The following is a 13517-nucleotide window of genomic DNA, read 5'->3' as shown; positions in this document are numbered from 1 at the left end:
ATTTTATGCAGTAATTATGTTAGCTGGAGTAATCAAAATATAAAAAGATTGAATAGAATTTGGCAGGAATGCACAGTATTCAAAACGGAATGAAGGCTATGGATACTCAATTTCCAATAATGATTTTTTTGTAGCTTTGGAAGGATGGAAAGAAAGAAGGTGAGGTGATTGGAGGCCACAGTAAGGCATGGTTAGTGGTTGATGAAACTCGTGAAATGATTGAAAATTTAGAAACTGATTCATGAGGTTTTCTAATGTGCTTTTATTGCCCACACATCAGTACCTCTTTAATTTTTTTTTCACATACACCAGTGACATTTGGAATAAGTAACCATTAACAGACTATTCGCTACTATCAGCTTGTTTGTTTTTGTCAGTGGTTCAATTTTCTTCCTGACTATTGGCAGCAGCGTTCCAAGGCCATTTGATGTTTTAATGGTCATGAAATAAATCCAAAAAGTACATGTTCACCTTAATATTAGATAACTTGAGCTGAATAAAATAATTTGTGAGAAGAATAATACAAATAGTATTGAGGTTTGGATAAAACAGGTACCATGATCCTATGACATCATATTCTCTTCATTTTGATGGCTTGTAAAAGTGAAAATATGACATTGTCTATGAAAGTTTCAGATGCTTTTAGCTTTTTAGTTTTACTTGAAAAGGTTATTATTTTAGCATGCTGTTACAAATCTTTGTGTGGGCAGGGTGGTATGATGTTGGTTACCCAAAAGCCTATTCCATTGTTTCCCAATTTTAGCTCTAGGGAAAACTACGATTCAGGGTGCATACACAATTATTTACTAACAGATCATGTAAAAACCTGACCATTTCATTCCCAATTTATAGAACAAAGCTTTACTGATTCTGCTTTCACAGCCATTATTACCAAATCATTCCAAGTTAATCGCATGCAATATAAACTTATGTGAAATAACGAAAAAACATTTTATCGCCTTCACTGTGTAGGTGTTAAGGAAACTAAATTAACAATGGTGATCTGCTGATCATAAAACAAACCAAACTACAAAACCCCAAACCGCCTTGAAAAAATGAGAGGCAGGGCATCTATTAAATAGAAAATCAAAAGGGAGGTGACATGGAATTCAACCATATTCACCAATATTACAACTACAAAAGTAAATACATACAATCATATATTTAATGGGCTGCTGTAAAGTAAAAAGAAGCAGCCCCAATAGGCATTAATTTTGTCACTCTCCCTCATAGTGACCATTGGGAAGAACATGAAGTAGATCTCTGAGCTTCTAGAGTCTTTCACAGGCTAAAGCCTTTGTGGAAATACATGCAATCTGATCTTCTGTACTGCAGTACATAAATTTCAATCAAACCTCTTTGAACCAATTCTCTGATATAGTGATGTTGTTCTCAATCTGTTTAGTTCTACTATGGAATACTGGTTTCATTGTCATATCTATAGCACTCTTGTTGTCACAATACAACAAGATAGATCCATTCTATAGTTGTGGAAAGTCTTCTAATTAGTCTTCTCAACCTTTATTTTTTGACAAGCTACTAATGTTGCAACTTTGTATTCTGCCCTGTAGAAAGTGGTACTGTTGGTTGTTTCTTGGACTTCCTAGAAAAAACTGCAAATCCAAGGCTAAATTTGCAACCAGAAGTAGACTTCTCTGTAGAACCTGCCCTATCAGAATTCATGTAGCCAACCAATCTGCTATCCTCAAATGTTGAAATTTGAGACCATAGCTCCAAGTTCCTTTAACATATTTGAGAATCCTTCTAGCTGCATTCCAATGTGTTTCCATAGGTTGTTCAATGAACATAGAAACCAAACTCATTACATATATGATATCTGAATGAATGGTAGATAAGTAGACCAAACTTCCAATTAGCTGTTTGTATAGAGTGGGGTTCACTGGATCTGACACATCTTAAGTAGATAATTTAGGGCCAACTTCAAGAGGTTTTTGTTGGTTAACAAATTGTTCTCACAGAAATAACAAATATATTGACTCTGTACCCGTTTTGAGAAACTATCTACAAACAACAGCAGAGTAAATCACAATTGATTTCCCTCTGGATTTTTAACAAGGCACAACTTCCTCTTAAATAGTTTTCAATGAATTTGAACTACTTTAAACCTCATGTACGTTTTTACCAGAAAGGTTTTGTTACCTATTAATAGCGAAATAGTCATAGTGGCTCTTAGGATCCCTGAGAGAATAATTTATTCCTGTTTATTCCCATTTCACCATTTCATTAAGTTGGTCCTTATTTTCCATGGTTACCGGGAGACCCGTCTCCCCCCTAAAAGTCGCGTCTCAGAGACCGAGACGTGTCTCAGAGACTTTTTGCGTCTCCAGAGACCTCAAAAAAGGTTGGAGACTTCACGACGAAGTCTCCTGAAGTCTCCCCATCTCCTAATCCAAAAAGTGAAGTCTCCCTGAAGTCTCCTAGTAAAATATAAATGTAAAATATAATATTAAAATAATTTTATATATTTTAGCCCTCATTTAAATGTTTTTAATACAAAAATTAGGACCACCGACAATTTAAATGATTAAATCATTTAAAATATTTTATTTAATAAATTAATAACTTTAAAAACATTAGAAAACTTTTTTAAAATTATTTTTATTCAACAATTTAAATGATTAAATCATTTAAAATATTTTTGGAGAGATGATTTTTTGGAGAGCATGATAGTTGAAGACCTTGAGATGGATGATCACAATTTTGTGGAGTAGATGATAGTACCATCAACATACTAATACTAGATATATTTTTGTTTTTTGTTTATTGTACAAAGTTTTCATTTTTGTTTGCATATCCGCAATTCAACGTCAAACTATACTTTTTTGAATTTAAAATTTGAATATGTAGTGATAATCTCAGCGATTATCAATCTGATATGATGGTGATCATATGCAATATTCGAAAAAACAAATATGTCTATGAGATACAATATTGTGATTATGTGAGTTTTGAAATTTTTGACTTTGAGTCTATTTTAATTTTTAATGTGACATTACTATTATTATTTACTTTAGTCTTACAGTGTTACTATTTTCAAATTTTGTATTTACTTTTAGTATTAGACTCTTTAAACTATTAAATTTTTTTTTGCCGTCTCCAAGTACCCCCGTCTCCTATTTGAAAAATTGTCGTACCGGTACCAGTATCAGTACTGGAGACCTCGAATTCTCCCCGTCTCCCGGTGACTTTGTTATTTTCAAAAAGAAGCAAATATATAGGAATCTGATAGCAAGAAATTGGTTGGTTAAGTTTCAGAAGGGTTGTTCCAAGTTACTCAGGCCCTTGACCAAATAATATATGCAATTGCATATCAAGGATTTGGTAGCATTGTTACATAGAGTGAAGGGTCAAATCATTTGTACAATTTTGAAGACTGTATCTACTTTTTCATCCAAATTGTAATGTAGGGAATCCAATACCTTGATTGGTAGAAGACGGTTCTTCATGTCATTTTTTTGTTCTATCGTTTTGCTTGTACTAGGAAACAGAGTAGTTTACCTCATGAACCATATTTGGAAGGTATTAAAACCATATTTGGAAGGTATTAAAATTTATGAGGATTACTCTTGCTTACAAAAGAGAAAATGTAGTCAAAACTACAAAAGGGTAAATGACGCCTTTTCTGGAAAGTTGACTCGTGAGCTAGCTAGGATCCCAAATAAAAGATTGTCGTAAGAAGTGTAGCAATTGATAGATATCTATGGCGGCTACTATACATAGTTTCCTCAGTTTACTTAGCTTAGAGTAGGAGGGTACGAAGGCCAACCGGTGAAACTACCTAGATATGCCTTGGATTGCTTCATACTAGTAGAGTTATATTAGCAATTAACTCGTGAGTAAAATGTATTACCCTTAGAACGAGACAGGTACGTCCTTTCATAATGAGTTAGTTTATGATGCCCTCAATCTTGAGGTAGACCATTTCAAGTTTAATTTTCAATTTTACAAGGCCAAAAAATACTTTAACAACAAAGGCTTTGCTAGGGCGCACCTGTTATGAAACCTAAGATTCTACATCACACATTAGAAGATTTCTGGGAAGACTACGCAAATGAGGAAGAGGTGTTGAAAATTGTATGGAGTTGGTTCACTCTTTCACAAATTGTGAGTTTTGGATTAAAGATGAATGCTAGTGGAATTGAAGATGATGGTGAAAATCTGCTAGATCCAATGTATGAAAACACTTAGCCCATCCGTTGGGCAGTTCCCGAAAGTGATGACCTTAAGTTTAAGACCTTCCTTGTTATAAGAACTAAAAAGTGGCTTAATGATAAAAGAGTCAACAAAACTATAGTCTCATGAGACTAGACCCACTAGGGCTTTAAAATAACATTAGCCTCATGTTAAATTTCTTGACCAAAGCCTTCACCTCTGTAACACAAGTAGTTCAAAAAATAAAGCGAAGAAATATTCCTCCAAAAGGAAATTAACTAGTCCTTCAATAGAAGTTCCACCAGTGAGAGTCACTCGATCTAAGACAGAGAGAGGGCAAAATGAAGTTAAGGAAAATGAGACATTAATTGATTTAGACTTGTGAGAGGAGACCCAGAAATGGATAGCTAATGACAGGCGATCCAAATAATCCTTTATTGATCTTACCTACAACCCCACAAACTCCTTTTTGTTCACTTGTGACCTAATTTTGCATGCATGTGTTGTCAATAATGGTAGAAAGTAAGTGAACATAATGGAGTTTGTGGGGTTGTAGGTAAGATTGATAAAGAATTATTTTGATTGCCTATTGCATGATCTTATGATGGGCATGAACATGCCTAGGCCTAGTTATTATTTATAATCATAGTATAGTTTGCCTCTGCTCAGTAGTAGTAATAGTACTAACTATACCATACTATATTGTGTAGGGACTATACAATGATAAAAAAGAATAACCAAGCCTAGCCTTGTTCATGCCCCATCATATGGTAATGCAACAAGCAATCAATATAATCCTTCATTGATCTTACCTACAACCCCACAAACTTCATTATGTTCCCATGCAACTTAATTTTGCATTCACTTACTTTCTACCATTACTGACCACAAATGCATGCAAAATTAGGTCATAGTAGAACATAAAGGAATTTGTGGGCCTGTAGGTAAGATTGATAAAGGATAATTTTGATTTCCTACTGCATGATCATGATGGGCATGAATAGGCCCAGACTTAGTTATTATTTATGATCATTGTATAGTCTCTTCACAATATAGTACAATATAATTAGTACTATTACTACTAGTGAGCAGAGGCAACCTATACTATGATATTAAATAATAACTAGGCCTAGGCCTATTCATGCCAATCATATGATCATGCTATAGGCTATCAAAATAATCCTTTATCAATCTTTACCTACAACCCCCACTAACTCCATTTCGTTCCCTTGTGAACTTAATTTTGTATTCACTTTAAAATTATTAGCTAGGTGCATCATACAATCCCTCTCCTCTATGACTTAGGAGTTAGAGGGTGTATACATGCCAATCGATTCATTTATTTGAAATGTTATAGATGACCTTTTAAAATGCAACCATAGGATCAGTGATTGATGCTAAATCAACAGAGAATGGGTCCTCAGAGGACTCCTCCTCAGGGACTGCATGTTCCTTTCCCTTTCTCTGATCAACACTCGCTTGTGACAACAATATTATTAGCACTATATTTTAAATTAGTTGAAAACAATAGTGAAGACAAAAACATAATAAAAAATACTATTTAACATTTTTCTTGTATCTAATTTGTACAATAACAATGGGTTTTACCTTTTAGGAAAAAGAAGTGCCATGAGGATCATCATCGTCACATCTATGTGGTTGCTGATCCATAATGTAGCCTTGTATTTCAGCAAGTCTTTATTAAGACATGTTAAAACACGTGTTGTTATTCTAAGGTATGTTGAATAAGAAACATTTATAGTAGAGCTTCAATTAAAAGAAGAGATAATTAGATGATAGAATAATTTTGTATAACCCATTTAAAAAAAAAAGATTTTAAATCATGTACAAGTTCATTTTACTATGTAATACCAAAATGCGAGTCTATAAACAAATCCAATTATTTATGAGATAACAAGTGCTAATTACACTCAACTATCTTGAACAGTACTAATAGTTTACAACTTAGTAGAAACGCTAGCAAAAATACTTAATAATTTAATGGCGTGTTGGAGTCATTAATTGGAGGTTGATTTAAATGGTGAATAGTACGACCACCCTGGCCACGATAGTGGCTTTGTTTGTATCTAGGCGATTCTAATGGTAATCAATAAGTGACTCTTCCCCTGCATGTATCAATTTTTATCGCACATAAAAAATACGCAATTTCCCTTGCTCGCCTCAAATATGCAATTGGTTTACTTAATAGTTGATGCGGGTTGCATACTATTTATAAAACCTACAATATTCGTTGATGCTTTTGGCCTTCCATCAATGTATATAACTACCCTTTTACTTTTTAAATTAACTTTCTATTGTATATAATTTGCTGAGAGTGCATACATACACATACTTTTTATATCTAATAATCTGCATCCAACTATTGTAATCATAACAAGACTCGACATACTTCATCAATTTGACAACTTTGTTGTAAGAAACTATTATGCCATCCATGGAAAATAGGCCCAAACCATATAATGACAACAATGCTATGCGATATATCCTCTCTCTAATACAAAAATCAATGTTTATTGGAGGATGTTCCTTGGGGACCCATTGTTTCGGTAGATGTTGGTACCTAAAGGGCACTGTGGAGCCGCCTTTGATCTCATCGTCATAAGAACATGAACCCCCTTGAGCAAGGAAATATTGCATGTATTTATTGAATTTCTTTTGGATCTTTTGAACTCTAGTTGATCTCCTTATGTAGACCTACTAAATGTCTCACTTTATTCTTCTATTCCTATATTTCCCTCGCTCGAGGAAGACACATATGACAAATACCTATTTGCCGGTACTTGCACTCAATGAAATAAGAGAGATAGCTAGCAATGAGAGAGACTCAGGAGACACTATTTGAGCGACATGCTTAGGAAGTAGAGGATCCTAAAATAATTTAGGAAGAATTGGTCAAGAGTGTAGGGAAAGTAAAGGAGATGAGCAATAAAGAGCTTGATCACCATCAAGACTTATTGCAAAGACTCAAAGCAATAAGGAAATCTTACCTAAAGCAAGAACAAGCACAAACATTGATCAAAGCAGGGGCAGTGGTCAAAAGACTATTTGGTGATTACAATGTGATGTTGATGTAGATCTCATTGATAAACTCGAGCAAATACTCAAGATTGTAAATATAAACTAAATCTTACATATCTTGCTAATTAATAACATAAACTTCATCATTATGGAGCATTCATTACTACATGTGCCATTTATGTGTGGCTTGTCTTGTCATGAGTAGCTTTACTTCACATAATGCCACAATAGAGTTCAAAATTCAAACATGATTATTGGAATATTTCTTTGTCAGTCATTTTATAATAAATATCCCACTTATGCCTCCCTTTTAGAGATATTGGTGAACGTAATGTACCTTTTAGACCATGTGAACCATTTCAATGGTTTGCAAGGTTCAGTTGATTCAATATTGTTTACTTAAATGTACACTTATGTCATCGAACGACAAGGATATAAATTGTAAAGACTACATTTGATTGAACTTCACTTTGACTTGAACTCATTAAACCTCTTGAATTTATTGAACCAATTCAAGGAGTTCAACTGGTTCAACATGTTATGAGACTTGATTTCACAAAAGATGACACCGACCACAATTATGAGCTAGTTGAGCCAGTTGAACTGGTTCAACCAATTCAAAGAGTTCAAAGGGCTCATTTGGGTCAACAACATGACACTTTATAATTTGGACTTTGCAAAAAGACTTTGACATATGAATTTATAGGGGCAGAATTAGACAAAATACTTCATCTTAACAAAGTTAGACTCACAAAGTTTCAAATTTTGGTGGATACATAATATTGTCTATAAGAGGGGGTTGCATTTGGACAAAAATCCAAAGAACTCAACAACTTTGGTTTCACAAAACACAAACAAACAAGGAACGAAAAGCACACCAAAATTGACAAATTATATACAAATAAGGGAAACCTATTTTTTTCAGTTTTTAAAGCATCTTGATTAATTTGAGGTTTTCCCCATCATAGGACAAGGGAAGAAGGGATCCATTTGGGTATGCTAATTTGAAAGAATTTTGTTCGAGCACTTGATGGATTATGTATTGTCCCTTTCACAATGAGTCAAATTTGCCATGGGAGCCCCTTGGTTATTTCCTTTTATCCCATAACAACACCTCATCTCCTTTTGTAAAATTTCTGGGTCTTACCTTCTTGTAAAAAAATTCTTTAACGCTTTCCCCACGAGGTTTTATTCAATCAACCATTTCATTCCTTTCTTCTTCGAGCTTAGTGATGTACATAATGAATTTCTTTAATATACTTTGGAAATATTGATCCCCACAATAATTTGCAATTTTGAAGCAACCAATTTGAATGGTAATAACAGTTGTGCGTCCATCCTATACATCAATTCATATGAGGCCATCCCGATCATTCTTTTTGGTATGTTCTTGTCAACCCACACAACTCCATTCCTTGTGCTAATCTTTTGCATTGTTACTTACTAACTTCTTCATGATAGAAAATGGATTGTTGTTGGTAGACTCTACTTGTCTGTTCCCTTTGGGGATTGTAGTTAGAAGAATGAGACAGGGATGTTCCATGATCGTAACAAAGCATTCGAAGTTCTTGAGAGGAGAAGTAGCATTGCCTACAATTACTTCAATGACACACTGAACCTTACTAGAATATTTTCTTTCAAGAAATTGCACACTACTTCTGAGGTTTTTCTTTTAACATGTACCACCTTTATCCATTTTGTAAAGTAATATGTGATGGTCTAGATATAGTTGTATTCGACACTAGAAACTAGAGCGGGTGACTTAATAAAATCTATGCCCCACTATCTAAATTGTTTGTCTACCATGACATGCCTTAATGACAGAGTTGCCAAGTACGGTTTCCAGGCAAAAAAAATGCATTTCTTGCAATTAGCAATCCATTTATAGGAATCCCTAAACATACCTGGCCAATAATAAAGATCCCTCGGTATTTTAAAGGTTGTTATTGTTGAGGAAAATTGCCCTCAACATGCTTCATTATGGTGAGCTTTCAATAGTTCTTGTTGATTCTTGTCTACACATCTTAGTAAGGTGCCATCCAACAACTTCTTATACAAAGTATATTACCAAGTCATGTATTTTGATTCATTCTTAAATCTCTCTTTTGTTGAGTGAGATGTTTAAGACAATCACTATAGGTTAGATAATGGGCAATATTAGTGAGCCATACATCTTGTAAATCAACAAATAAGGGAGATCCTCTTCCTCGTTACTTTCAACATTCAATTTACATAACCCTTGCCCCTGGACCAATCTAGTTGGATGAATATCTAGATCATTTCTTGTAATTTTTCCACCTGTATTCCCCTTTTGTTAAACCCAATTTCTTATTGTGTGAGTATGTATTATAGTGCTAAATTGGGCACATAAACTACAAAATAGGAATGCAAGATATAGTACGTAAAGTATTTTATTACCTTCATTACTACATAAGCTTGCTTCTATATTGTGGAGTAACTAAGTTCATGCTTCTTCAATGGAATATTCATAAATGCAATAGGAGCTTGTGATCTTGAATCATCCTTCTACAAGAGAATCCTAGACAAGGTATGTTTTGAAGTGTAACATTATATAATAAATTCTTTTTTTATAATATGGATTTACAGCATGGGGGCATGGACAATGATGTCTTTAATGTTTTCAAACACCTTCTCTGATACCTCATACCATTTAAAGATTTGTCTCTCACTCATTAAGCCAATCAAATGTTTAGTTATCCTAACAAATTTAAGAACAAAGGGTGTTACTTACTCATTATTGCATTACTTCAGTGTGTGCAATTTTGAAAAAGGGTCCTTCATTTTGGAAAATGTTTCAATGGTGTGAGAACCATGAGCTAGCTTTTCAATTCTTGACTTCTTGTAAGCATAATACAAGTAGGGTCTTTTAATATGACCAATACTTCACCCCCTCTATCTAAATTGGATTCATACCCAAGGAAACTTAAAGTCGCCATGGTCTTCTAGAGTCTTTTCCTCCTCAGTGAGTTCTCCTAATGTATCATTTGTAACATTCATTTTACAATGTCTTAGGTTTAGGGCAAGTATCACCATCATGATCAATGGTTAGGTGGAAGGAACATATGTTATGTTTGTTTGGTGACATCTCATTCAAGGGTTTAGGTTGTTTAGGAGATACAACCACTGCCTTCCTAGGGTTGTTGCCTAGATATAATGCCTTCTCCTAATGTCTTAGCACGACTATGTATATGAAGTATTGGCTTTAGGTAGTTGCCTTTTCAAAGCAATCACATCATTCACTAACCTCTCCACTTCAAGACATGATAAAGCTGAGGCTTGGGCATTAGGCTATTGAACTTTCCTCACTTTGTAGAAGTAATCAAATCATCTTTCAGTTCTATAGCTTTAATTTGAGTAAGAGTCAAGTCCACCACCCTATTTCTTCTCAGGTTTAACCTTATATCAGGAGGCATTGCTTTTTAAAGGGAACACTTCGATTCTCGATCGTGAGTATTTTGTTTTTGGGAGTTTTGTTGATGATTTTGTTATATTTCACAACAAAGTCCTGCATTGGATCATGCATTTCTATCTTCATATTTGTTAATTGAACCAATAAGGAAATCTCATCATGGAAAGTTTTGAAATAATTTTCAAAGGTTGTTCTCATTGAATTCCAATCTGCAATAAACTAGAAGGAAGGTGGTATAACCATTCTACATTCGAGTTTGTTAATCTTTGCACACGAATTCTTATAGCTACATCCCCATGTTGCAAAGCTAACACACCACTGGCCTCATTAAGGGCATTTAAATGTTCATCTATGGAAACCTTTCCATCCCCACTAAATTTAGGTAGGATCTCCCTTGTTCCTTTAGGTAGGGTGTTATGCACAACTAAGTTTAATGACCCTAGTACAACTCCCCATGATTGAGCTAACCGTAGGATTGGAGGAGTACTTAGGGGTGTAGGACTAACAACAATAGGTAGGACCGTGCCATGTGAGATTAAGGCTTGATAGACAAGAAACAAAGGGTTTTGGGCAAAGGTGGGGGTTTTCTTTTAGAACTTTGAATGGGTGTGAGGTTAGGTACATGGTTTAGTTTTCCCAAAAATTCTTCAAAAGTGCAGCCTATTAGTCTGTCCCTCCTTAAGGATCTTGTGTAATGTCTTGATCCAGTATAATTTTTTCAAAAAATAATGAGTCTCTTTAATTGATTCCTTTGTTCTTGAAGTACCCTATCCCCTTGGAGGTTTCCTCATTTTTTTTTTCTAGTTACCGTAAGATTTAAATTTTATGCTATTTCTTCTTCTTTCTAGAATAAGACTAACCTTATGATATTCTTCAATGCTCCTATATCTCAAAGCCAGGATATTAAGTTGACTTACAATATCCTCATGATTGCCTTGGAGTCCCAAGTTGGATTGTAATACGAGGAAAATATTTTCGTGTGACAACACAATGGTTTCTCATTATATGCAAATTAATCTTCACTTTTGGCTCCCTAGAAGAGTCGCCAAGAAATTGTAGGTTAACAAATGGTTCTGACAAAAATAACAAATATATCGAATCTATACCCCTTTTGAGAAATTGTCTTCAAACAACAACATGATAAATCATAATTGATTTCTCTCTAATTTTTTTTAACAAGGTACAATTCCCTTTTAAATAGTTTTCAATAAATTTGTACTACTCTAAATCACAAGCTCACATTTTACCCGAAAACATAAAAGGCATTTGCTAATATTCATCACATAACAACATAATGAAATACAAATCATAATTAAATAGACAAACATGTAGAAAAATTCATAGATTGCCACTAAGAAATTGACTAACTTTCCAAGGATTTAGATCAATATAACATGCATGTTGAACACATAGAGAACATAACTTGAAATCACATATTTTGATCTGTAAAGGAAATGTACACAGAGCTTCACCTTATTGATTTCAAAATACATAGATTGAGAAATGATCCAAAATATCACCCATCTTCTTTCATAGATAAAAGTTTTACTTCAAGTTTCTAATGATCACAATACTAAGCATACTACTTTCAGTCATATCTAAATTAAATATCACAACCCTTTGCCAATCTCTTAATTTGCTAGTTAAAGTCTATTACATATCAAAGTTAAAGTTTCTCAAGATTAAGTTAGCCCAGGTTTAAATAGAGACAAGTTAAAAATTAAAACTGTTTTTAGGGGAAAAAAAATTTACCCACTCGAATGATTGATTATGCCTAAAACCACCCTATTAACTTTTTTTTGCACAATAAGCATTTGAATGCTTCTAATTGGTGGCTGCGACACTCATGGGTTCAGATGGTTGGTTTGGTGGAACTTGCACAACCTTCCATTCATTGAATTGCCCCACAAACTCTTGGATCATCTGCAAATTTAGAATACTAATGTGGATCCATTCTTTGCTTTGACATGTCCTTCTCCTTCTTGATTTCCTTAATTATGGACACACAAACAAGTGTTTTGTGCACACATAAAGAAAAGGTTCTACCTATGCCAAATTGGAAACCTCTCTTGCCAGAAATGCCTTAGTCATTTTTACCTTGTCTATTTCTTCTTTCATTAACTAGAGGACAACATCTTCATCTTTATCGACATTCCCATTTTTAGCAACATATTAAACTTGGTTGCATTTGAGCTCTTTGAGAAGAACTTGGGTGAGCTCACTCAATTTTTTCGCTAGCCTATTTTACTCTGCCTTCCCCTTCTTTAACACAAATTTTGTCCACTATATTTTGTTTAGGCATTAAGGATGTTTTCATGCAAACCCTTGGAAGGTTTATTGGCCAGGAACATTAATATATCATAATTTAAAGCCTCTTGAATTTGTACCACCACATTTATCTATTTATTTTCATTATTTTCCCACATTTGCATCTATGTATCTAATTATGTTGTTGCACCAACCAAATCTTCATAAGATTTCTTAGACTTAGTATATAATCCTTTCCTCTCTCAAACTGCTTAACTCTCCTCCCCAATCTCTTTTATTGACGTCATCCTAATAGAATTTTCTTTTTTGGATATAGAGAAGCCTGCAACCATGTGAATTATGTCCTTAGTAATTTTAATTGGCTTGTCCAACTGCATTGTAGTCTTGTGTATTTAACGTAGAACAATTTTGATCCATTGATTTTGAAAAACTTCAAGAAATGTAATACATAGGTCAAACCCTTGGTTTCTAGATGTTTGTGGTCTTCTTTTAGCTTCTTATTCTCACAGAGTTCATCATATGTTGATTGTAGTTCATAATCCTCGACCTGACCGATCTTGTAATGAATGTATATGCGAATGTCATAGACTAGTAGAAGCCTAGGGGT

The 13517-nt window shown here is 34.1% G+C and overlaps 1 protein-coding gene across 3 annotated transcripts in view; it reads left to right on the top strand.

The window, feature by feature from the left end:
• The window catches only part of LOC149561996 (thioredoxin-like 3-2, chloroplastic), a 97404-nt gene extending 96855 nt beyond the window's left edge, over window positions 1-549 (top strand). Inside the window, exon 5 of one of the 3 annotated variants that reach the window (XM_089825529.1) lies at window positions 135-549. In XM_089825529.1, coding sequence (XP_089681655.1) covers window positions 135-245 — 111 coding nt within the window. In that variant the 3' untranslated portion in view covers window positions 246-549. Of the gene's footprint in view, window positions 1-56 lie in introns of all 3 variants that reach the window. The other 2 variants (XM_089825530.1, XM_089825531.1) reach the window with 2 other exon arrangements.
• The last annotated feature ends 12968 nt before the right edge of the window (window positions 550-13517 follow it).

Source organism: Cupressus sempervirens, chromosome 4 (assembly GCF_028749045.1).
Source record: "Cupressus sempervirens isolate cs-2001-9-10 chromosome 4, ASM2874904v1, whole genome shotgun sequence".
NCBI lineage: Eukaryota > Viridiplantae > Streptophyta > Pinopsida > Cupressales > Cupressaceae > Cupressus > Cupressus sempervirens.
This window is presented reverse-complemented; position numbering and strand designations above follow the sequence as displayed.